Source organism: Brachyistius frenatus, unplaced genomic scaffold (genome assembly GCF_029030835.1).
Source record: "Brachyistius frenatus isolate BFR_SWC_R1_liver_20210118 unplaced genomic scaffold, ASM2903083v1 Contig_77, whole genome shotgun sequence".
Taxonomy (NCBI): domain Eukaryota; kingdom Metazoa; phylum Chordata; class Actinopteri; family Embiotocidae; genus Brachyistius; species Brachyistius frenatus.
The window spans coordinates 1,029,123-1,055,000 of NW_027210676.1; the positions used below are offsets into that span (position 1 = coordinate 1,029,123).

Here is a 25,878-nt window from a genome sequence, read left to right on the forward strand (position 1 = left end):
AAAACAATACAACACTTTGTTTGACACTGCACCTTAATATGACTGTTTGAACTATTCCAAATATTTCAACTCCATTTAAACTATTTCTCCCAGAATTTGATTTCCTTTTTTTTTTATTAAGGCTTAGGCTTAGTGAATTTATAGGTGACAGCAGCTGAAGTTTACGAGAGGCTATTTGGACTCTTTTGATTTCGTTTAATTAATCAGTAACCAGGAATCCATTACAGAAAATTCTTAGTTATTGTAAAAAGGTACTGACCTTAAATGGAATTTAACCATGAATACTCACGAAAACTCATCAGACAATTGAACAGATTTCATGCTTATTCTATTCATAATGTCCATTCATGCTGGCCTTGCAACATAACAAAAAAAAAAATAGGTGTTGCTAAAAATTGGTCTGGTTACAGCTGACCAACTGTACACTGTAAAAAGTCACAAACTGCTCTCTTCTTCAGCTACATTTTGCAGTTACTGCAAAACACAGTGAATCTCACTCAGAGTTCAATAAGCTTCTGAAATTTTGTTTCAGTTTTTGTGTTTAATGTGTTTTTATTCTAGAGTCCATAGGTCAGGTCCCAGTAACTGTGTGGGACTCATTCAAAATCTTTCCTTGTTACTTGGGAAAAAAAAGTAGTTGTGAGCATGACTCCACCCTAGTTAAAGAGTTTACTGGTAAGACCTGTGTTACTCATTGCTTTGGCTGTGATATTCAAAGCATATTCTTAATTACATGACTGATTATAGACACAGACAACCTCTCTAATAAACAGACACAAAGTACTCAAAACCATCTAGAAATTAATGCCAGGAAAAAAGGTGCACACAAACATCTTTGACCTAAAACTGGAGCTCTTATTCCACAGCATGACCTCGACTTTGCTGTGTGAGGAAATCTTGCAAAGGCAATTCAAATGCTATCAATAAATAAATAGTTTTCCGCAACACACAAACTGTACATCACAGATGAACATGCAGCGTTTTCTAACTAATGATCCATGCACACATTCTGTGGCTGTGGTCGTGTACATTTTATACACAACATTTCTTCAAATGAAAGCACTTAAACGTCGACATCTCTTTTTGATTCACTTGGCAATTGTTGTTTGGAGAGTTGTTTGTCCACTCATAGAGCTGATAAGACTCTGAGGCAAGTGTTGGAAGTGATTTAGTAGTTTCATGTCAGTTCTAGTGTGGGCCAGTGTTTTCTTTTAATTCTCTAATAGTAAAAAAAACACCTGTGAGCTATAAGATCAAAAGCCCTGAGCTCATCGCTCCAGACATTCTCATAAACCTTTTAATTGTGGTACGAAGATAACTGTCTAGATGGAAGATGGTTGTCTCATAGTCAGCGATAGAAATTCACAGTATTTCATAGAGAACGACTCTTTTTCTCATAACTCTTCAAGTGTTTGCTGCCTGTGATCACTGGAAGGAAACAGGCAAACCATTAAAAGCCATAAAACATTGCTTGAAACAGAAGAACCCTACCTCATCTCAAGAACATGAAGAGTTTCCGCAGGCTTGGTGCTTGATTTATTGTCCTCTGTCTCCTGAATTTTTTTAGTCACCTTTGGGCTAAAGTTTCCCTTTCTAGACATCTGAGGACTGTGTCCTTTTCGCTGTAGCTGTGGGCTGCTGGAGCCCAGCTTGCGGTTGAGCAGAGGGCTTCTGGAGCCCTTCATCTTGGTGGGCTGCTGCAGACTATCCATAGACTTAAGTGGGCGCAGGCCAAGAAGTCCACAGTGGTAGTTGCACTGATGGTGTGTCAGGAACTGTTCGAATACTTCAGGAGAGCCTTGCTCGGTCAGTCCTTGGTATCTGAAATTGAGGAGACAACTTTTTATTACAGCTGGTCTAATGTTATACAAGACATTTGCATGTGGTGGCTGATATACAAACCCTTTTGACTTGGTCACAACTCTGACATTAGTAATCTTCGTTTCAACACCTAGAAAAATAGATTACAGAGAAGCTTTAATAATTAATAGATACATTAAAAAAACATCTTTCTTGAGAACCTTGTACAGGTGTCTTACCCTCCAGTTGAGTGACCAACAAATTGCCATGCGTCCACTGGTGAATCCAGTGCTGGAAGGTGATGCATTTCTGCTCCACCTCAGAAACGTTTTGTGTAATCAGCTTGCCTTTCAGATCCATCGTGGAATACTTGAGGAAGACACCTGAAAGGTCGGCCTCCACTGTGGCATATGGCACAGAGTTTGCAGGCCGGTACATCAGGTACTGAGGAATCACTCTGCAGGCCACACAAAGTAACAGTGGGATGATCACAAAAACAGTGTTGTACCTTATAATAGGAATCGGTTATTAGATTAGATTAGACTTTATTAATCCCACAGTGGGGAAATTTAGTCGTCACAGCAGCATGTACACAGTATGAACAAATTTACAAATACGTATGAAATAAACGAAACAAGATCGATAAAGAATAATTATTTTTGAAAAGAATAAGAGCAATAAAAGAATAAATACAAACACACGGACTATATAGACAAAAACAGATGCTGTGGAATGAAATGACCAGTGCAACATTATTTTATTGTGGTGTTGAAAAGTCTGACTGGTTATCAGTTAGTGAGTGATAGATGTGGTACTTACTCTAGAGAACAGCCAAAGTTCTCAATAACTCTTGCTTCAGCCGCAAAGATTTTACAGTATTCTCGAATCATGTTCTGGACTTTGCATTCCTAGAAAACAAAGATTTAATGAAGTAAAAGTTTGCACTGAAATTAGAATCACTTTGAATTTATTACAAACTATTCTTGGGCAGTAGACTTATACTCACTTGCTTTGTGATTTCTAGATTTCTTTCCGCAAGGTTGCTCTCCTGTTTGGTCCCATAGGCGATGGGGTTCTGAACTTTGATGATGCAAGTGCTTCCAGACTCAAAGACGGGATCCAGGCCGTAGATGACCTTCACCCTGCTGGCTTTGTGAGCGCAGCCCTCCCCGATGTGCACCGTCTCGGTCATAATGCGGCCAAAGTATTTGTCACCCCAGTTGCCACAGTTCGCCAGGCCTTTAGTGAACAGCAGCGGGGTCATTTCCATCTCCTCTCCAACTGAAGGAGAAACAAACATGAACTTGAGTAATATGGGCAAACAGTTACAAAAAGTGTAGAGAAATGCTGATGTGATACAAAGGTAGCTAAAAAAGTACCTTCCAAATCATCTTTTAGGAGTATTTCAGAGAGAACTGAAAAAAACGAAACATGCAAAGACTCATGAGATATTATTATTATGAAAAGCAGATTTCAAACTTGATTTTTCCATATATGCTGTAACTTACTGTCTATGCTGAGCAGGAAGTCAGTAGTGTCAGTCCCGTATTCATTGTTGATCGTACAGCCATATACACCACAGTCTTGTCTGGATGCCAGAACAATAGCCAGTGCTACCTGGCTTTCATCTCCTCCACTTGCAGACGAAAAAGGAAAAATACACAATCATGGGCACATCAAGTTGGGAGGCTGCAACCAATTTCAAAGATTCACCAACAACCCACAAGGTGTCACTGTGAGACAGATGGTCATGCTGTGTGGCAGCAGTCTGCTGACACAGCAACCATTAGCACATATATAGACTTTTAATGCACCCTGGAGATGGGAAAATATTGTGTCAGGTTACAGTTTCTGTGTCTAGCCAGAGATTCACCTCTCTGTGTCACAGCTGTGGGGTTCATAGTCACATGAGCTGGACATCTCTGCAGTGAGAATATGAGAATGACAGGAGACCATGGGATGCCCTCTGAGGCCCAAATAAATCCTGTTCATCCTCGTAGGATTATTGTTTCTTATTTGGAACCTGTCCAGTTTTACCGGTCATTTTGGCTGGAAATCCTCAGAGTAACAGCAGTGGGAAAGGTGAAAAGTAACTCTGTTAATACCTAAAACACATTGAACACGTGATATTACTGTCACAGGCGGTTTGAGTAGTGTTGACAATAACATAACACAATAAGGGGATTTACCTTCTCTTTATCTCCAGTATTTCTTCCTCATCTCTGAACCACTTAATGGTGGAGTCAGTGAGCACGTTGAAGAACTGGCACCACAGCTTCAGGTGCCCTGAGGCATCTGGGAACGGCTCACCCCTAATCTTACGGATAACCTGCGGAGCTGGTGGTGCATGAGAAGGGTTGTGGGTAAGAGTGGGTCTAAGGTAAATATATACTGTAGTGGAGAGTGGAGACCTTCTGATGTTTCCACTTCCTCAAGTTTCCATGTATTTCACAGAACCCTTTGGTCTGTGATATAATTTAAGTAAAGTAAAATGATCATTTAACACCTCATCAACTGTGACAGAACCTGAGTATCTATCTATACATTCATATTTTTCTACATACGCATATATGTTTACATATTTGTAATTCATACCAATAAGTTCAGTCATATGGTTAAAAAGCTTTTGTTTGAACAATATATTATATTCAGCAAACAAGTTGACTCAGCTCTTATGAGAAAACATACAACTTTTCCCACTTATTCACAGGATAAATTTTTTTTTAAATGATTCATTCTTTACCTTTTAAAGGGTCTATCTTCTTTTCAGCTGGTTTCTCCTCTGGCTTGGTGCTTGCTGGTTCTTCTGCGGGAGTCTCCTCCACGACTTTTGGCACCTCCAAGGTGGCCCTTCTGCGACTCGGCAGCGGAGAGCGCCTCTCCATTGGTGGGGTGTTTTGTCCCGTGGGAGCCTGTAACAACGCTGCTCTGCGAGCCTGGCTGGGTGACATGTAGGGGGTCTCCTTCTTGCCTTGAGTATCTAGCGCACCAATCACAGCTCCCTCCACATCTTCTTTGGGTTTTAGGATGAAGATCTTGCGCCGGGCTCCAGAAGCCAGCTCCTCAGGCGTGGCGGACCGTATGAGTGTCAGACTGTCTCTGCGTTTCAGGCGGGGGCTGCTCTCACAGGAGAGGGATGATGTTGGCGTTGAGCCTCCGCTGAGGTCTTCATCTCCCTTGTCACTCTGACGGTCACCCACGGTGATTACAGGGACAGTTGTCCCAGCCTCATTGTCTGAGTCTGGAGCAGCTTTAGACATAAATTTGCGAAGACTGGCTGGACTGAGTGATGGATGTGTTGGGGGTTTGCAGGTGAGTCTCTCAACAGAAGACCTGTTTTTTAGGAGATCCTCAACAGACACAGAATTCTCTGTCTTGGTGTCTTTTAGGGATTTTGGCTTCAAGATTTCATTGACAACGTTTTCCTCCGTTGTTCTACTGATTGACGGCACATTGTCAACAACCTTTGGTAGTAGAGCTTCATATAAAATTGTAGGAGTGTTCTCTTTTATATTCTTTTCTGACATTTCTTCTACATCCTGTCTTGTACTTTGAGTTTTTCTAGGCATCATGGTCATAGTGTTGTCAGCATCATACTTTGTTCCCTTTTGTGTGACAGCTAAAGTTTCTGTTTCAGTCCACTCTCTTTTAGTGGGTTGTCTGAGTTCAGGATCACTTTCATGACAAGTGACAGAGATTGGTGGCACCACAAACAAAGGCACCCGTGGAGTTTCGAAAGCCTGCTGTGTATGTGAAACATGGGCGTTTGCAAATCCATCACCCTCCTTGTCATCACTACATGAAACATTTATAACTGGAATTGATGCATAGTTCATCTGAGGGAGCTGCTCGCTGCTCTGCACATGTGGCGGCTCAACTGTTTTTGTCTTGTCATTCAATTGAGCAACTCCCTTTACTTTCTCCGTAAGTGGGATGTGGTAATCATTCTGCATTCCTTCCTGTGTGGGCAACAAGGCTGGAGGATCAACCGCGCTCCGGTCTTGGATTATTATCTTTGACTCATGAGTTACATCACGTTTTTGCGAATTAGCTGGCTCTGGCTTGTTTAGCGCCAAAATAGTGAGTGGCAAAGTGCACTCTTTGAGCTCGGGCTCCATTATTTCAATCTTTGGGATTATAAATTGTTCATTTGGGTTCACGTCTGGCACGGTTGTTTTAATATCTGGGATGTCTTCAATAGTTGATATTTGGATTGGTGGGATATTGTCCGACAGCCAACCATGCTCACCACTCCAACCACTCTCACTTCCGTCTTGATATCCCTTAACAGTACTGTGTTCCTCCAAAACGTTAGTATTACTTCCTTTACTTTGTGTGTCTGAACGTATCTTTGATTCATCCAAGTTGTCTTTATTCACTGGAGTTTTCTTTTCTTCCTTTACTTCAAACTGTAAACTCTCATTCGTTAACTGACAACTCTCCCCTTCTAAAACCATTTGCTCTCGTGTTTCTAGACTGTTACACAAATTGCTTTCCAAATCTTTCTCTAAGGTAAAATCCCCTCCTTCTTTGATTTCACTTTTCTCCTCACTGCTTGAGTTTGAACTCTGTATTGCATTTATGCTGTTGACTTCTGTGATTTCCTCTGCTATAGAAGGCGTGCATTCATGTTGCATTTTTAGGTCACCCGCCTCCAAACTCTCAGGGACCGCAGTGTGCGGAAATCCTACGTTCATTTCCTGAATTGGTGAGGTACATTTAGTGTCTTCTCCTGCATGACCTCTCTCCACACTGCAAGCCACCACAGCAGTAAAAGCTGACAGCACCTGATCTGGTGTTTTAGATTTACGTGGCACTATTCTGTTTTCCAGCGAAAACCGTGATAATTCAGTAATCTCAGATCTATTTATGTCCAAGCATGGCTGTTTCTTTGATTTCACTTCAGCTTTCTCTTCCTCACATAGCTTGGTGGAAGAACACCCTTCCTGTGTGTCAGGTTCACCTTCTTTGTCCATGTCATCAACACTCATCTGTTCTTGCATTTTAGTGGGTGCTTCTCCATGGCTGTGGTTATCTGCTGCTGAGATAACGCTGTGAGGGGGAGTCCGGCATTCTTCCAAACTGGTGGGGGTGGATGTGGGGGCGCATTCTTCATCAGCTGAGGCTTGGGTCAGTGGCAAGACAGATTTATCCTCCCTTGATGAAGACTCATCTCTTACAGCCTGGTGATTGGACTGCGGTGAAACGACCAGAGAATCGGTCTGTTGCTGGTGCATGGGATCCTTTTTGATAGCCAAGACTACCTCCGAGTCTTTCTTCTCAGCCTGAATAAAAGTAAACAAATAAAGAATGTTTTTAATTAATTGCATTTGCAGCTCCAGCAGTGATTTGTCATTTAGTGAACCCTAAACTGGCTTAATGTTGCTATTTTTTTCCCTCTGGATGCAAAACACGTTTGCCAGTTTAGACTGAGACAAGCTTTTCTGCCATAAATAAACAGAAGCATGAGCGCTGACAGATTCCGACGCACATGACGTCGCAGAGCAGTCTTATATCTCCGACAGACAGGAAGAGGGTTGCAGTCAGTCAGCAAACAAAGTTAATCAGTTTAGGAAGCAGCAAATAGTTTGAGAATAAGTGCTGACTACCGTCAGTCAATATATTCTTCTGTTTTATGACCTGTCAGCTAATTTCAGGGACTTTTTGACGGCTGTCACGAACAGGGTAGCTGAAACCATGTGTTTACATATGCAAGGGTCCAATAAAATGCTTAGATTCTCTAATGGAGCCCTAACTGAATAACCATTTAATACTAACGTTAATTTCTTGGGTTTCAGCAATTAGCAGTTACGTTTTGTACAAAAGGGACAAAACCTTGTCCAAAAAAAAAAAAAGAACCAAAACCACAACTGCCACTGAGTTTCAAATAGCTTGTGTGCTCTGCTTCTAAAGTTAAAACACAGACAGGGGAATTACCACATAGTAGAAGAACTTGCTGGGTAGGGAATGAATAATAGCTCGTGTCTTGACAAAAGACCAGTTATAAAATGCATGTTTGTGGGAAAAAAACTTAAATGTGATATTCCTGAAAAAGTTTATTAAATTTGAGAATGAATTGTACTGTAGAGAAGATTTTTAGATCAAGCTTCAAGCAATGTTCTGCTGTTGTTGTTGTTGTTGTTGTTGGGTGTTTGCTCTTACGGCTGCTGTTTTCGCTGCTCAGATCATTAAAATGTATGCAGAAGAGTTATGTAGCCACGTGCCACCTCGTGACAACATGTTTGCCCGCAGTGACTACCAAGAATAAAAGAAAAAACAGAAGTTGCTGCTTTCGATGGAAGGGAACTGGTGTCGCATTCAGTCTAAAAATGAAGCTGTGGTCACAGCGACACCTCAGTGTAAACTGATGTCGTATGTGGGAAAACATTGTTCAGATAAAGGCTTTGACTTCCTCTGATCACTAATCTATAAAGCCTTACAGTATACCACAACTGTGGCAAAAGTACAGTTGTAGTTCCACATTATAGACATGTAATCACTCTGCAGGTGGCTGTTTAAACAGTTATTTCAATTCCCTTTTTTCCACATGCCACTGTGCACCATTCCATTTAACTAGATTTAAACACACAAAAGGTCCTTTATAAATATCATTCATTACATTTCAATAACTGATAAATTGTTACCTGCAACAATAAATGTTTAGATTTCATCTATATATTTATACATTTGGACCTGGCTTATGATAACCACATACATTTTTTTTAAGTTATCACAAACGATCACTTTATTTATCCCAACATTCTCCTTCAGCAAACGCATTGAACAAAATATACAGAAACATAAATACTGTTACAATAACTCTCTTATTATATTTGAGTAATCTTTGAGATATGAAACACAACTAACTATGGTTTCAAGTTTAGGATGACTGTAGTGAAAGTGTGATGCTTATCAGGTTTGTTCATTACATAATTGAATAGCAATTTAATATTGCCGCGAAGACAAATAATCTTTTTCAAAAAAAGAGTCTCTTTGTTTGCCTCGTCTAAACTTTAGAAAAAAAAAGGGACACATGCATGGTCATGTAATTGCAAAATGGAGTTTCAGACTAATCACTTTTATAGAAAAAAAACAGATCAATACTAAAAAGAGACACACAAGAGTGTCACAGTCACATAAAATAAATCAGCTCAAATATCAAAATCTTCTGACAGACATGAAATAATTCTCCGAGGTCGACACTGACATGATAGCAGCACTGCCTTCCTCGCTATTTTAAGATATGGAGGGGGTAGTGAGGAATGTGTCCACTGTGATCAGGCCTTCCTTTCATGCTGAGACCTGCCGCAACACTCACTCTACTACCGCTCAGCTGCACAACATGGACCTCTGTCATGCAAAGCCCTGTTTGTAACTGGAGAACCCCTTCTGACATTCAGGTTTCATCATGATCTCTGACGCACTGCTGTCCCAGTCCTCACAGCCAACATCTGAGATATTCTGTATCCTAACTTCCAGTCTTGATACACAACATCCCCCATCTCCACATACAGTATATATTTAGTGTCCAAAGGTTCCCTATTTCTTTCACACTATCTTAATAAAACCATAGCTCCACACGGCCAGGCTGACTCACTGATATCATACTGTATGTTTGAAAGTGGTTGTAATTTTTAAATGTCACACACTGTCCCATGAGTCGTCATGTACTTCGTATCTACCACTTTTTAAAACCAGCATCAGTTTAAAGCTTGAACTATGTCATACTTTAGACCTCAAGTCATCTTGTGGTCTGTCTTGTCATGTAATTCTAAAGTGAGAGACCATTGTACGTACCTCAGGAGGAACTTGAAGCCCAGACAATGACACAGACAATTCCATGGCCTCCGCAACATTATCAGCCTCCATCACACTGTGCCCTGTGGAGTCCTTCACGCTCTCAGGTGGAAATTTATGAGCTGGCGGCAGGTCGGTGTGTAGAACACTGTCTTTGTACTTTAATTTATGTGGCTCTGGTGACACTGACTGTTGTTCCATATGCACAGTTTTTATAGGCTCCTCGGGTTTATCCACTTCCATAGACACAACTCCCTCAGTGAAAGGCCTGCACACCTCTGGGTTATGTTCCATTTGCAGCCGAAATGATGGTGGCATGTTCGGTCTCTGCTCTGGAGGAGGCTGCACTGAAGCGTGTGCGTGGTCAAACTCTCTCTCTTCGTTCTCACTGTAGTCATTAAAGTCCTTCTTGTTCTTACCAAAGAAGAAGTCTTTGACCGTGTGGAGCATAGAGGAGATGGAAGCCTGGATGTTGTGGTGGTCATGATCTTTATGACCCTTGCTGTGATGTTTGACTTCTGAACCATGCTTGCCATGAGCTGTTGTGTGAAACACCTCCAGCTGTCTTTCTCTTTCTTCCTCTCTTTCTATGGCTGATTCCTCTTCTCTTCTTTTCTCTTTCTCTTCCTGTAATGCTTTTTCTTGTTCTTCTCTCTTTTTTCGCACCTTCTCTTGATCCCTCTCTTTCTCTTTATTGGCACTTACAATCACTGTATCCATCTCTTTAGGATTCTCCACTCTAGATGAGTTCTGGTTCTCTTCAGCAGCCTGGGACTGGAGAGTCTCTGATAAAAACTGTGCCAAACTGATTCCTCCATCGTAACAATTTTCACCTCCATTCCCTGTGACATGGCTTCTGCTACTACTGCTGCTACTGCTGCTATTAACCCCAGCATCGACTCCATTTGACATCTTTATTCTCTTTTTGGCCAATGTTTCCTCTGATGGAGATACCTCATTCTCCAGACTGCTGTCCATGGATGTCAAAGGGGCGGTGTCCTTGACTCCTGAGCTGATTCCATTTGGTTCTGCAGCAGCTCCCAGTTGCTCCACAGCCACAGACTCCTTGACCACTGCCAACTCCTCTGGTGGTGGGACTGACCGTTTCCTTTGAGGAGGTTCTGGGGTCTTCTGTGGTTTCTCTTTCTGAGTGTTTTCTTTATCTTTATTCTTGGTCTGCCCGTCCATGTCTTTTTTCTTCTTCTCTGCTTTCTGCTTGAGCTTCGCAAAGAACCGCTGGTGGATCTTGAACTCATTCATGGTGCCAACCTCCAAAACGCCAGAGCAGGAGACGATACCTTTGCTATTGCTGGCTGAGACCTGATAGATGGCTGCATCATCCAATGTGCAGCTGAAAACAGAAACACTTATTAGTCTGATATTATAGGTAGTCTGCCAAAATCAACAACAACAAAGAGTTGCATTTATGCAACATATGATTATTACAAGGCTGTCTGACATACTTGTAAATATGAAGAATATGGGTTTTTCCGTTGCGGTGAATTTCATACTTTGGGAGTCCACAGTACCGATCCATTTCCATATCATCTTTATACCATTTCAGTTCTGGAGCTGGGTAACCTATAGACATGGATATGTGAAAATGAACGTATTGCCTTTGGGCAAAACATTACAGTCCTTGTGCCAAAAGTGCTTATTATGTGTTTTTAATTAAAACACGAGCCCGTTTGTGCTAAGAGCACAATATAAAAATCATGCAGTAAACAAAACGCTGTGTGGAGGCTTTGGCCTGAATGTGTTTTAGCTATTGCATCATGTTTGTGATGTGTCACACGGGAACAGCTGTTGCTGTTGAATGGGCCCACCCATCCTATCTACCTGCAGTTAAAAGCACAATATCTTGAAAAACCAGCATGAATATAATGTTGCCTGTTGCTTTTAAAGAGTAATTCAGGAAGAAAACAACAGTTCATTTGATGCCTTCAAAGTCAAATCTTTCTTTGTTTTCTGAATAAGTCACATCCTGTCTTTTCACATCAAAACAATCTGAAAAGTTTCAGTTTCTCCAACAAACAACAAGCAGAGACATGAAAATCAACTCAGCCTACCTGATACCACACAGGTGAATTTCACGTTACATTTTTCTGACACTGCCTTTGATTTCAAGGTGGTCTCAAAAGACGGCTGTGTGTCCTCTGTCAGCTGAGCCATGACGCTGCACAATGTGCTCCTGGAAAGAAACACAAACGAGAGTCAGTTTCTCGCTTCAGAAAGGAGACAGTTTTACACTTCATCTCAGTGACCTCTTCACCTCTGTGCAGTCCATTCCAATTACTTTCTTAAACAAGAGGAAAAGATGTTAATGGTCATTTCTGGTAGTGACGAGAATGTGAAAGTGACACAGAAACTGGTGAGATGTCAAACAAAACAAAGTTGTCAATACAGCACTGACACCGATGTAGGTCACTAAAATCACTGGACAAACTAAACACTTACATTACAGTTAAAACTTGTGTTGATTTCATTCTCGGGGTCAACCAGTATTTTGCGGTTAACATGTTAGTTGGGAGGAGTGTTTCAAAGTAAAGATTACCTCATTGGCCTGTAGTGAGAATACCTTGAATAGCTAGGAGGCAAATGAAGGAACGTAAGTTATCAATTAAGATCTGCATATATGGAGCCCACCTGAAGAAAATTTGCTCATAATTGCTCTCCTCTTTCACAAAAATGAGCACTTTGTTATCCTAGAGTTTGCAGATTAGAAACAGACACATGCATAATTTCAGTGATACATATGACTTTTGATCTACATTGCGATGTGCTTAACAATATAATAAAAAGCTGTTTTATCCAGCATAACCGTTTATTTTTCAAGTGTAATGAATTTTAATTACATTTTCAGTACGGTTTGTGATTGTTTTAACTTGACCTGGGTGACCCAGATGCTTTAAAAAAAAAAAAAAAAAAAAAAATACAAATCTGCTTCACAAGAAATTCTCTCAACATACATTGATTATAGATGAGGTTGTCTACCTGTTTTCAGGCCTAACATTTGAGAGGTAAGTATTGCGGCTTTCTGTGCGGCCGTTGGAAGAGCTGCTCTCCTCTTCACTGAAGCTGCTTGTCCTCCCATTGCCAGAGAAAGAGCGAGTCATCGGCCTTCTGGAAGTCATTGTCCACTGAGGCAGTTCACCAAAAATGTAAAATACGAGATAAATGTTTTGCACGCAGTATGACGCTGCTCTGTGTTCACGTCCACAGCTTGTCAAAGATCAAGGCTCAAATGTAAAGGTACAATCCATGTAAAAGCTCCTAGAGAAGAAAAAAAGAAACACTTTAGAATGATGACAAAACCTGATGGAGGTTATTAAAAGAAAGTACATTATATGGGTTATTTTCTCAAACAAAATTTCGACTTAAAGCTTGTCCTTTTTGACCAAGCAGAGCACTCGCATTGGATCGAGGTATAAATAGGATAAGCTATCAGGTTGTGGAAGGACTGTTAGTGGTCAAACACAAACTTAAGACCTGTTATTTACTTGTATGTGTTGAGAATACAAGCAAGGTGTTTCTTAGTCATCATTAAACTTGGTAGATTTTCCAACTTACCATTAAGATGTCAGTGTTGCTTTGGAGCCAGAGTCTGAAGAAAATCTCTGTAACCGCCTATCATAGACATGCATGTGTTGCCACCAGGACCCTATTTTTAGCAGGCCCACAAATAGGTGCAAGAGCACATCAGATTTTCTGGAACTAGACTTTAGACTTTGCAAAGAAGTCAAAAAAACTAAACTGAGTTTAAAGTAAAAAAGTAACCATTTAAACCGCAACACATTCCTTAAAATCTAATTTCAAATACAAAATGTAAAATTCTCATTGCTTTGTTTAAAAAAATAAATAATTCAAAACTGTTTCCCATCTTGGGGAGACACTGCAGGAGATTAAATATGGGCTTGCGAAACATGTCGGTGGAATATGGCTCATGATGTAGCTGATGGCAACCAATGGCCTATGTCCTGTGCTTTGCTTAAGCGTTATTATAGGACAGCCCCCCTCACTTTGTGTTGTAACACATGGTCAATAAGCGTGTCAGGGTGACCCTCTTGTTGCTCACAGTTTACATCAATCAGACAAAACAGGCTTATAAAATCTATACTTTGATTTATTTATGTAAGGGTATTTCAGAATATTGATGTGTAGTGTTACTGTTTCAGATTGCAAAATTCTTTTAATTTTTTTTCATTTTTAGAGTTTCAGATTGGTCTTGAATTGTTTTATGAAGATATTTTATGATTTTATAATTACATTTATACTGTTCACTGGTTTGTCTACAACAGTCTCTGCTATCTTGGCCATGGCCCTTTGAAATATATATTTGAGGCTTTCCAGGTTAAATACATTTTTACACAAATGTAACTCTAACAATCAAACAAAATCAAAAAAATTCTCAAATAAAGCAAATATCCTTATTTAAACCTTTGCCCTTTTGTAAAAATGACACATAGGCCTACCTGTATGTCTCCAGTATAAAACGGAGACAAAAAAAATAAAGTAGATATTCACTTAAATAATTTAATGTATACAAAATCGTACAAATTGAATAATAATAGACATACTGTTTAAATATTTCACTTAAGCAACGGTTGATAAGAGATCATAATCTCTTCAAAATGATGTAAAGATAATATATTGAATATTTGATTGGAACACCTGAAAAGAGGCCAGATTGCTCATTACCGTAATGTTAGGAAAAGGGACTTTGCGTACAACATCTTTACATGATTTATGTCAATCTAACTGGCGCGCAGTTGATCATTTGGGAGTTTTTCAGCATAAGAAATCAAGTTCATTTATAACTGAAAGTGCGTTTGTGTTTTTTTGTGTACCACAAATGAAATTTGACTATTCATGTTCTAAAGGATGCTCCCACATTACCAGCTTTACGGTAATGTGTGTGCTTGCACTGTCTTGTTCCGGGAAATGGGAATGAGTTCACGCTATATAGTTGAAGAAAAGAGAATAGGCAAACATATTCAGACTCTGGTCCGACAGCAGCTCAACTGATACAAGGCTGACGGCAAGTATGCACTAAAACATGTATCTTTATGATCATATCGAACATTTCCTTGTCTAAATTAGGACGTTTCTAGCAGAACTTGTACACATGACTTCACTAAAAATGAGAAGTTAGGGTTTAAGGCTTAACATTAAGTTTACAGCGATTTCTTATTTACTTCGGTTTCCTAATGCTATTCATTTTGTAACTGTAGCTTTTCCACATGTGGCTGTTGTATATGATGATCCTCATCTTTAACTTCTTACAGGCTATTAATGAAAAGAAGAAAATGCACTGATGACTGGATCGCGCCCCAAACCCTGTCAAATAATGATCAGAAGTAGCCTATGTTACATTCTCTCCATCACCATCATTTTTTCAAAAATAGTCACAACGCAGTGTGATTTCAGATGACTGACATTCTCCCCTGATTTGTTTCAGAAATCGTCATCGTGCGCCATCCTGTCTCTGTCTGTGTACCTGTGAGCTATACAGTGACTCTTCGAGTCCGTGCCGAGGGAAAAGGTGACCTCAGTTACCAGTGGTTCTCTGAACATGAAAAGGAAGTATGTGGCTGTAAAATACTATACTCAAGCATTTTGAATTACGAATTGTTTTCTTCTGTGTGTAAGAAGTGTTTGTTGTTGTGAATCTCTCTGTTTATGTTTGTAGTGTATGTATTTATTCTAATGTTAAAATTAAAACATTATGTAGATTATTTGATCATATATTATATTTTTACGGAGTCTTTTTTTTTTTTTTTACCCCTAAGGTGTGTGGTGGTACTCAAGCTGATCTGACCATCAAAGCTCAGAACACAGCGCTCTACGTGTGCCGAGTGAATGACCACTTTGGTAACTGGGTGTTCAGTGACTGGGTGAAGGTGAAGGTGTTGGACATTGATAAATCAGGTAATGTATTGTGACGTTATCATGTTAATTTATACTGTAGTAGTCTGGTGCTTTCATAATTTTTTGGTGGTTTTGCATATTTGCAGCTCAGCCTTGGCCTGTCAGCCTGCATGCCTGAGTTTTAATGTGTATTATTACTAGTTTATTGCTGTGGGGTTTTAACCTCCGTCTCTTTTTCTTCAAACATCAGCCTTGCCAGTGGACTGGCAGGGTGAACCACACATTGCTATCAACCCAAAACCGCAGACTGTACAAATAGGTACAAAAGTCACCCTCCGCTGTGCTGCCTTTGGCATCCCTGCTCTGCACTACCAGTGGTACAGAAATGGACAGCTACTGCGGGACAAGACAAGTGACACACTGCAGGTAAGGAAGCAAGGCAAGCGAGTGTTTACTTACGTCACTGCTGATAGTGATTATTTACACTGTTTCGTCATTTACTGTCATTTCACTGACTCTGAATCACACCTTTCACTAAACAAACCAACTTTTCATAACATTTGGTTAATATTTTACGAGAAGTTTGATTTGTGGTTGTGTAAAAATACCTGCAAGAGAATGGACACAATGACAAACAATATGATAAATTTTACTTGCAGTTTGATCAAGCAACATTTGAACATGGCGGATCATACCTGTGCTCAATATCTAATGTGCTAGAGGAGAGATGGAGTGAGCCGGTCGATGTTGACATTGGTAAGTCACAACTGAAACTATGTAAATCAGCTCTGTAAAAATCTGTCTTTTCCTAATTTTTCCTTTGTATTTTCCTTTGACTGTACTTTCTCCATTTTCAATAGAAGAAGTGTGAAAAAAAAACACATTTCTTCACACTTCTTTCATCTCACTGATTTATATCTAAAGCTTTATGTTATTTCCATTGTGCTGGAGGTACTTTCCCATTTCTTAAAGGACCTACACTAAAAAGGAAGTTGTTAAACTCCAAATAGTACTTGCTCTGAGCCTTAGACACAAGACAGGAAAGTGATGTGAAGTGAAACTACCCCTTGCAGTGTTTCTACTGTTTATGACTTACACTGTGATATGTGCAGTGAATGTAAATAAAAAATAATGTCACCGATTGTACCGCCCAGTGTGTCCACCAGACAGAATCAGTACTTGTACTTTAGTTTAGGTTTCTGGTCAACAAATACTAATTTTGTACTTGTTTTTCTTCCAGTGCAAACTGATCATCTTCCTCCAGCAGCACCCACAGGTACAGTTCAATGGACACAAACTCTGTCGTGCTATTTTTAGTGTGCAGGAGAGGAAAAACTACCACTGTTGGAACTTCCATGTGTTGCTTTGATTACAATTTCACTTTGATCTATATTTCAGCCACTGATAAAATTGCCCTACTTATTGGCAACCTGAATTACTCCCACCACCCGGGTTTAATGGCTCCCGTTATGGATGTACACGAGCTGGCCAACCACCTGCAACAGCTTAGCTTCAGAGTTGTTTCCTTGCTGGATCTCACCAGAGAGGAGATGATGGCCGCTATTGACAAGTTCATTCAGCTCCTTGACAGAGGAGTTTATGGTGACTATAATTTGTTTATATGTACCGTGTCCAAATTAGCATTTAACGATTCTTGTGGGATCTGAGTAATTGTCAATTCCTTTGTTATGTTGTGGGGCCTTTATCCGATGTTTCCGCTTTGTCATGGTTCATGGGTGGATGGGTTCATAGTGTCTTACTCTACATGTATGTGTGACTGAGTGGGCAGATAAGAGGTAAAAACAAGTGCCTATGCCACTTCCTGCCTGCATGTAACACTTGAAGATTGTAGATTTATGTATTGTATTTGCAGAGGTTAATGGACAATCAGACTAAAAGTCAGCTAAACTTTGATAATTAGTTAATACAGTGTTGTAGTGTATGCAGTAATACATACAAGTATATACTGTAGCTTAAGAAACTAGTCATATTGTTCAGGTGATGTAAGCCACTTAAATGATAGAGCAGTAATATGAAATTGTGTTGATGACCAGATTAAAAAAATTCTAAAAGAACAGTCATGATGCATCAGAATAAGACTGCCTGTTACTGTTCTCTCTTTATTTGGTTAATGACCAAACATGGGTTAATAACCAATGTATTTGTGTTTTGAAATACATTGTGTTTTTGAAATTAGGCATCATTTTGCCGCCGTGTGTGACCATCAAACAATTTATAGTATTAATTACAGGAATGCAGAATCTATGCAGTGCAATTACAATTCTTCTGGTTTTACAGTGCTAACTAAATGTGTATTTTATCCTCCTTGACAGGCCTTTTCTACTATGCGGGTCATGGCTATGAGCATGCAGGGAAGAACTACCTGGTGGCTGTTGATGCTCCACAGCCGTACCGAACTGAGAACTGCGTCTGTGTGCAGAGGGTCATGCGCAGCATGCAGGAAAGGCAGACTGCACTGAGTGTAATTCTACTGGATACTTGTAGAAAATGGTAAGTGCAGTACTTAATTACTGGTTTCAGATTTATTTGTAAACTGATGATTACACATATTTACATAACAGTTGCTATAAAAGGCATCAAGTCAGGATTTAATCTTCTAAAAACTGCATGTTACTTTCTGCAGGTACAACCAGGACTGTATACCATCAGTCATTACTCCATTGGGACCCAGTGGGAACACAGTTTATGGTTATGCCACGTATGTACTTTTTAATTTTTAACTGCACAGAAAACAAACTAAATCACTGGTTTAATAGTGCAAGTGCAGTTATTATTGTCCTTCCATATCAGTCAACTTGCTGTTGAATGGAAAGTTTAGTATATTTAAAAAAAGCAGAACTAAATCTTTACCTGTGCTTGTGGAACATTTCCTTTATTAACTATTGCAGATGTGAAGATGCGGAGGCGTACGAGGTCCAGGATGGAGGGAAAAGTACTGGTATCTTCACGAAGTACTTAAACAAGCATATCCTACAGTCTGAGAAAGTCACACATGTCTTAGAGAAGGTGTCTGAGGGTGAGTATTTTAGTGGTTAGATAGTTTTTTTTTTTTTTTTTCCATTTTGGTTCGTAAACATAATAGTAAATTTGAAATGTTTCAGCCTAGAACTAATTTAAAAGTGTTGCTGTAATAACAGGTGGAGTTTTTTGACCATGCTGTGATTTTTAGCGGGTGGACATGTCATAATTAGATAGACTGAAAGTTTTAGATCAAGAGTAAACAGAACTGAAGGGAACATGTTGTTCTTTAGTGTGCTGGATGGACCACACACAAGTTTTAACATCGCTGGCACTCATTTTAACGTTGTGAGTAGTTATCAAGTTGTCCTGTCTTGGTAGCATGTTTGTCTCTTTGATTGGCCCCTGGTAGAATCATTTTTCGAGGTGCCATTAGCGTGTGACCTCATTCTTTGGAAATTCACACTGTTGGCTTGAGAACAGAAAGCAACCCGAGAACTGCAGACTGCAAGACAGCTGCTCTGCCGTTTGGGCACTCCCTGCCACTGCTCTCACGGCTTCACTCACAAATCAGTACGAGCAGGAGAGGAAGCCCTGCTGACAGCACTGTGTGTCTGTGTATGAGGACATATGTAGTAGAACAAATGTATCATTGGTTATGGAAATTATATCTCAGATTTTGTTCGTTTTACTGTTAAATTTTAATATTTTTTTTTATTTCAAAGAGACAATTTGGTCTTAACTTAGATGACAAGATGCTGTTTAACATCCATTTTATTGTGCCAATGTTCTTGGAAGCCAAGCATAAATCTGTCAAATTCTTTGAACTTGTTTCCTTTATTGTCTAGCCATTCAGCCTTTGTAGTGACTGCCATGTTTGCATGTTTTGAATCTCATAGAAAAGGCTTTCCCAAAACTAATTTACGCCAGTCAATTATTGTGAATATTAACCATCTCATTTTAAAATTTCCTTAAGTTCCTCAAATGCAGCCATGTGAATCAGATGAATGTTGTCTAAAACTCACGCATTCCTCAGTCACTGCTATTGCAAAACTCTGGCAACCCCATGATCAAAAGAGTAGCACGTAAAGTTACTACCATTAAATAAAGTGTAGATTTTCTTTAAATTGTTTAAAGTGGACTGAGTACAATGAGGGAAAAAGAATATAAATTTGTATGTGGAGGTATTGCCATCATATTTACCTGCACTTTCTTCCTTTCTCTACATCAGATCTAGGCAGAGACCCTCTTGTCACAGGAAAGCAGGCGGTGGAGATCAAACACACCCTAAAGGAACCTCGATCCCTTGTAGATCCAGTTCGGACCACCGGCCACACAAGAGAAGTACACCTTCGAGATGCCTCCTGGAGACAAGCGAATGGTGAGGAGAGGGAACTTTAAAAAAAAAAAAAAAAAAATCATATCTCACTACTGAAGATGAGATATGTAAATCTAGTTTTACACCCCAGTTATAGTTAACTTTCTATTAAAAAACACACATTTCCGTTTCTTGATCTGTGGGCCCCTGAATGAGAAGTTGTTCAGATTAGTCTTCCTCACACCTCCTACTATACAACAAGTGACAAACCATGTGATATTGCGGTTTAGTGAGGTATTTTCAGAACCATTCACAAATCAGCTGGTCATTGTTTTTGATCAATCCAAACAGGGAACTCGTTTATTTTACAAAGTGTATTTTTCCTGTTTAATGGAAGGGAGTCATTTTTGATGCCTCAAACTTCCTCAATTTTACTTAACTCTTTTGTAAAATTTAATCTTGATAAAGTAGGCTGATCTGAGAATCTCCTTATTCGCCATCAGTCTAAACTAAAAGGGTCTGTGGCTTAAAATAACAGCGACTGAAAGTCCCCAAAGTGGTTTATCTGTGGCTCTGCTAAAAGATAACTGCTGTATCTCTGTAATTAATACCATGATGATAACAAAGTAGAGGGGAATTAAAAGTTTTGTTTGATTTTAATCTTTTTTTGAAAAAAAAAAAAAAAATGTAAAAACCTTTTTTAATCTCCTTTCAGAGCTACCACGAAAGAAGCGGTGGATGTTTCTTTGCGGAGTGGAAGTGGAAGTCTGCTTCTCAGCTTTGTTCTCCAACGTCTTGGTAGCTTTTGCCACCGTAAAGACCACAGGGCCCCAGACTGAGGACTGCACCGTCATTCTCAGTAGCATACCTGTAAATATTTATTCTTACTTAAAACTATCAGACATTCTGTCACTGTCATCCAAACAGGAAGCCTAATAGATATGTTTAGTGACACTGGTGTACAAAGGTAGTTTTGATAGGGACATACAACTTAATTAATGTTCAATATAGGCTATATATAATATGTAATATATATAGACTTTTGTTTTTTATGAGCTAGTGAAGTCCAAACTGGGTTCAAACACCGCAAATTCTATGTGCATCATAAATTCCACATTGCTCACAGCAGATTGCTGTCAGTTTCCGTTAGCCAGTTAAAATTTCTCAATGATGACCACTCATGCTGATGCTTCATATTTCTGAGGAAGTGCTGCCCATATATAGGCTTTCAGCATGCTGCTACTGCAGACAAAGCAGGAAGTAGTAATCGGCTGCATTTCTATTGTGCAATACTTCCTTAGGTTTGACGACAGAATCTTGGACCATAGTGACATCTAGTGGCTGATTTATTTAACTGTTGCAGAGCTTTCTAGCTATAATTCGGTGCCAAAACACTGTAAATAGCTATGTATTTATTTTGATGAAGTTGGTTAACATATACTAATGATACTAATGCAATTGTTTGTGCTTTGAATCCTTAGCCAATGGAAGACATATTTTCCAGGTCTGACAGGTCAGAGGAGATGGACTCTCTACTATTTAATAAATCTGATAATCCAGGCTGTACTCTGAGACTTTGTGGTCTACAAAAACTTAAGGTACGTAGTCAATGACATGTGTCACACTTCTGTTCCATGAAGTGTTTACTTCTTTATAATAAATGTATTTTGTTTGTCATTTGCCTTTATTAGGAGTCGATGGTCATCAAGGTGGATCTATACTATACTCACACAAACAGTAAGCTGCGGCAGACCGAAAGCCAGCTGTTGGACATTGGAAAGCCTCTGGTGGCATCCTGTGGAGCACCCAGGAGAAATCATACAGCGAAAGACAAGAAACAAGAAGGTGCTTTTGCTCAAAGTTTGGACAACATTTCAAGCAGCAAAGCTGTGCTGCATCAGACTCTGGCTGGTGCACGTCGTCCTTTCACAAGGAAGGCGGTGTGTGCTGCTAAAATTCCAATTACATGGAGCAATGAACCCGAGGAGAACGATGAGAATGAACTGCAAGACATCCTGCAATATTAGACCTGTCGGGTCCTACTTTTGTAAATACTAGTTGGAAATTTGAATGTTGTTTTTTGTTTTACAGTTACTGATCATGCATCTTAGGCTACTTGATTGATGATGTTGAAGGAATGAGTCATTTCAATTCTTAGCCCGTTACTGAAAACACATTAACACTGTACTACAATTTCAGCATTAATTGTATAATACTTATAAAACATTACTTGTGTATGAAACTTTTTCCATTAATGGCAAGCTGGCTGGCCTAATTTAACAAATGAAGACATAATGTCAATAATTTATCCAATAAATACAACTACTTTCATCAGTTTTCACATTGTTTGCTTTCTTTTGTTTAAATCCTTGCACTATTGTATAGTTAGTTTAATTTAATATTCTATTTTATTGTATATATTGTGCATTTTTATATTTAATATTTTTTTACTCTGTTTTATTGCTTTTCCTGTATTTATAATGGAATTAATAAAGTAACTATTTACTTTGCACCATCGGTTTCAGTGTAGTCTTGAAAGAACAAAACACAGAAATACACACAAACAGAAAGCCAGCGTCAACGTTATATCGGACCGAAACGGGACGAAGTACTGCTGGAAAATATCAACAGGTTAGCACAACATCGGCTAAAAAAAAACCTTTGTTATTACACTTTGCCGTTTTTTTTTTTTTAAAAAGAGTCTGCTAAGTAAAATTCGTTTTAAATACTTTTGGTTCACCAAGTTTAGATAATATTAGCATTGCTTTTTTTTTTACGTTAATTACCACAGCTCGCGTTACACGTGTGGCTAAGCTTAACATTTTTCGCGTTAAAAGTGAATGCATTCACACTCAAGTCATGATGCGACGTAACAAATGTGAAAACGTGATCGTCATCAATAGAATCTGGTGGATTGTTCGATATTCTTAAAAACAACATTCTGCTCATCGTCACGAGCCCCCTCCCCCCGGTAGCTCGCCGTGATCGTATAGTGGTTAGTACTCTGCGTTGTGGCCGCAGCAACCCCGGTTCGAATCCGGGTCACGGCAGGTCTTCAGACATCAGGTGGTGTTTAGTTTTAGGGTTTTCCGTTTAGTAACTGGGTAAGTCAATATTACACTAGTCCATATCTCGATATATAAAATAAGAATATATATATATATAATAGTTCAAATATGCCTTTTATACACGCCCCTGATTTCCATGTTAGCCCCAGCAACTATATATTGTCCCACTTTCATTGACGTTTTGTAAATTTGAAAATAACTGAGTTAAAGAAGTAGTATAATTACACCACTATTCACCTTTCCTTTCCTTCAAAAAAAAACCTTAACGGTGCAGGCTGCACACCGGATGGATTTTCATGATGAGACTCTAATGACAAATAAATTAGAGCGCAATGACGATGAGTGGCCTGTAGGTGGCAGTCCAACACATTCAATATGAATCCACTATGACACAGAAAGAGGAAGTGCTGTGCACACCTGAGGCCAGTGGTTTTAGGTCAACCTGACATGCGTTGTTTCTTTGCAAAGGGTTATGAGCTACTGCCCCAAAAGGCACATCAAGTGCTAGATAATACTATGCTCTGCTATTGTGTCTGGGGCTCCTTACTGCAGGCTGTAAATCGAATGAAAGAATATTTAGGTTTGATTACGCTCATAGACTCATTTTTCATTTATACTTCTCAACCTATAAAGAGTCTCCAAGCTGTCTGGGTTGGACAAAAATAATATCACCACAGCGTTTGGTTAAAATGGAATAAAAAAAAAAAACCCTGCAGTCATCAGTGAGTAGTTCTTCAACATAACGTAGCCTAAGTAAAATATGCGACTATGTTTAATTTAAATATCTGTGGTAGATGTTTTATAGCAGAAGCTAGTTTTGAAACATTTGCTTCGTGGGTCAGGAAAAATTGCGGCGTAAGAAAAACAACACTGGAAATTGGAAAAACACAGAGAAGATGCCACACACTCTCCCGTTGGTTCACTTTGACGTCAGTTTTCATTGGGACCCGCCCGCTTGCTCAAGTGGCAGCGGCGAATGGTGAGAGATAATCCTCGGCTCGGCCACAGACAGACACACAACAAGGCTGAGCTGCCTCTGGATCTGGATGCGGGCATCCTTGGATTGTGCTCTCAGCGCGGGCCCACAGCACGACAACTTAACGGGACAACAATGCTGCACGCCTCGGTGCATGAATCCGTGGCTGCTGGTCGTTTCGGGGACCGGGGAATGCGGTCAATGTGACATTCACTTGCACGCTGGTGTTGAGTTTATTGTTCTGGTCCTGTAGACGCAGAGCGGCGATTCTCCCGAGAAGATGTTGAGCCGATTCATGAGTGGCAGCATCAGGAATCTTGAGCGGGAATACAGCTGCACGGTCAGACTGCTGGATGATACGGAATATACGTGCACCATTCAGGTTAGTCACCTGTCGACCACTGTTTATCCACCCTGCATAGTGAATAGTGCTGCAATTGTGTCTGACCTGGCAGGCAAGTGTTTGAGCAGAGGGACAGCCAGTGCCTCCGTGTCCCGCTGCTGGTGTCAGCCAAGTTCGATTGTAGACTCTGAATAGAAATGCGTGGTTATTTAAAATTTTTTTTTTTTTTTATGTCGCGTCGAATAGTATAAATCTAAATCAGCGGTTTATGTTTCCCACACATGACCCACTATTGCCTCAACCATCAGGGAATTCGGTGGTAGGATGTGAGACGTAAGGAAGCTGGAGTACAAACATGGCATTTCACTCAAGCTCAAGCTGAGGAGATGCTAAAAGCACAATATCCTCAGAAATTAATGACTGAATAGGAACATTTTTCTTCAATATATTTTTGTTACTTAGCTTGAGGTAGGGTCTTGCTGAATTTTTTTTTTCATGTGTAATTGGTAGTGTAGATGTAGTGCTGTCAGCTCATGTAGTTTCCCCTGAACCTCTGACATGAGTGATGCACAGAGGGTATCCCATGAAACACGCATCTGAAGTTACACAATGTTTCTCTACACTGAAAGGAGCATATCCAAAATGTGCCATGCTATTTGGATGCAGGATTGCATGCTGTTATTTAAGCAAGCACAGCATTTGTGTGTGCATCCCCACCTGAAAGTGGGCATTTAGTACACTGAAGAACTATTGAACTGTAGAAACTATTGATACCATCATCTTAGGCACGTTGCTTTGAAACTGAAAGCAAGCCGTGGTCCTGATATTTAAACACATGTCGTTCTTTGCCTTTTGTCTCATTACTACCAGCCCAGCTTTGATGATTGTGCAGTTTCATGTTCACACTGACTTGATCAAAAGTAGGTGCGAGGGCCTGTCACTTCAATTACAAGACAGCATTGTTCCATTTGTGGATACCTTTGTAGGAAAGGGCTGTTAGGAAATCCTTGGAGAGGATTTTCTCCAAGTCAGCAACAATAAAGACACTCCACCACATTACAAGGAGGGATTTAACCTGTAATGTGGAACAGTGAAACATAACTAGACATGCCTGACTTCTGTCACTTTGATATTTGTTGTCATCGGCAGCCTGCTATTTTGCAATCTCCCCCCCCCACCACCACCAGCAAGCGTGAAATAGATACTGCAGTAACTGTAGGATCGTGACTGTGTGCCCAGGTTGTAAACAGACCTGTATTTCTGCCCAGAGAGCTGAGCAAGAGATGGAGCTGGGCCAGATGGACTGTGAAGCCAGCAGGTGTGCTGTTTGCAGCAGAGTCGTGTGGTCCGGGTGGCTGACGTCACCAGAGTGGAGGGAAGGAGGGGAGCGGAGTGAAAGAGGAGAATGCTCCAGCTCTGCTGTAACTGTCTGGCATGCTGATTATCTCTTGTGTCTAACCTGGCTGCAGGGCGAGAGCAGGATAATCCACCTGACCAGCCACATCTCTGGGGTGTGTTTCTAATGGAGTTCTAACTTTACCTTCCCTTCCTTCCTTCCTTCCCTCCCTTATGGCTTCATGGCCTGCCAAAAACCAAAAATCACCCTGGTTACCGGGACACCTGGACCAGGGAATGCAAAGTGAGACGCAGGTCATATTCTCAGTCTCTCCCAAGCACCCTCTTTCTCTTTGTATGTTTCAGTCTCCGTCTCTCTTTTTTCACCTGTCCT

General features: G+C 40.1%; 3 protein-coding genes and 1 non-coding gene across 8 annotated transcripts in view; 3 read left to right on the top strand and 1 right to left on the bottom strand.

The window, feature by feature from the left end:
• Positions 1-52: 52 nt before the first annotated feature.
• Positions 53-13,468, bottom strand: alpk3a (alpha-kinase 3a). Of its 2 annotated transcripts, XM_069708682.1 has the most exons (15): positions 13,168-13,468; positions 12,592-12,870; positions 12,152-12,184; positions 11,667-11,788; positions 11,061-11,178; positions 9,598-10,948; positions 4,544-7,085; positions 3,990-4,137; positions 3,309-3,436; positions 3,180-3,215; positions 2,807-3,081; positions 2,620-2,708; positions 2,040-2,257; positions 1,903-1,951; positions 53-1,821 (listed from the first exon to the last, which is right to left on the bottom strand). In XM_069708682.1, exons 2-15 carry the CDS (start codon positions 12,729-12,731, stop codon positions 1,488-1,490), a joined length of 5,583 nt encoding a protein of 1,860 aa, XP_069564783.1. In that variant the 5' UTR covers positions 12,732-12,870; positions 13,168-13,468; the 3' UTR covers positions 53-1,487. The 2 variants fall into 2 exon arrangements, with proteins under 2 accessions (XP_069564783.1, XP_069564784.1); XM_069708683.1 differs by lacking the exon at positions 12,152-12,184 and having other exon boundaries at positions 13,168-13,467.
• Positions 13,469-14,548: 1,080 nt separating this feature from the next.
• malt3 (MALT paracaspase 3) lies at positions 14,549-22,100 on the top strand. 2 transcript variants are annotated; one of them, XM_069708749.1, is made up of 15 exons: positions 14,549-14,635; positions 14,883-14,954; positions 15,056-15,180; positions 15,387-15,525; positions 15,716-15,891; positions 16,125-16,221; positions 16,706-16,741; positions 16,864-17,067; positions 17,799-17,976; positions 18,110-18,184; positions 18,375-18,502; positions 19,676-19,825; positions 20,478-20,632; positions 21,244-21,360; positions 21,454-22,100. In XM_069708749.1, the coding sequence occupies exons 2-15, from the start codon at positions 14,912-14,914 to the stop codon at positions 21,787-21,789; spliced, it is 1,959 nt and encodes a 652-aa protein (XP_069564850.1). In that variant the 5' UTR covers positions 14,549-14,635; positions 14,883-14,911; the 3' UTR covers positions 21,790-22,100. The 2 variants fall into 2 exon arrangements, with proteins under 2 accessions (XP_069564850.1, XP_069564851.1); XM_069708750.1 differs by having other exon boundaries at positions 14,558-14,639.
• A 640-nt stretch (positions 22,101-22,740) lies between these two features.
• On the top strand, positions 22,741-22,812 carry trnah-gug (transfer RNA histidin (anticodon GUG)). Its single transcript has one exon. It is a non-coding gene; the product is annotated as a tRNA-His (tRNA).
• A 983-nt stretch (positions 22,813-23,795) lies between these two features.
• The window catches only part of LOC138626780 (FERM domain-containing protein 5), a 65,593-nt gene continuing 63,510 nt past the window's right edge, over positions 23,796-25,878 (top strand). For all 3 annotated transcript variants that reach the window (XM_069708685.1, XM_069708687.1, XM_069708686.1), the window contains exon 1: positions 23,796-24,188. In XM_069708685.1, coding sequence (XP_069564786.1) covers positions 24,087-24,188 — 102 coding nt within the window. In that variant the 5' untranslated portion in view covers positions 23,796-24,086. The remainder of the gene's footprint in view (positions 24,189-25,878) is intronic.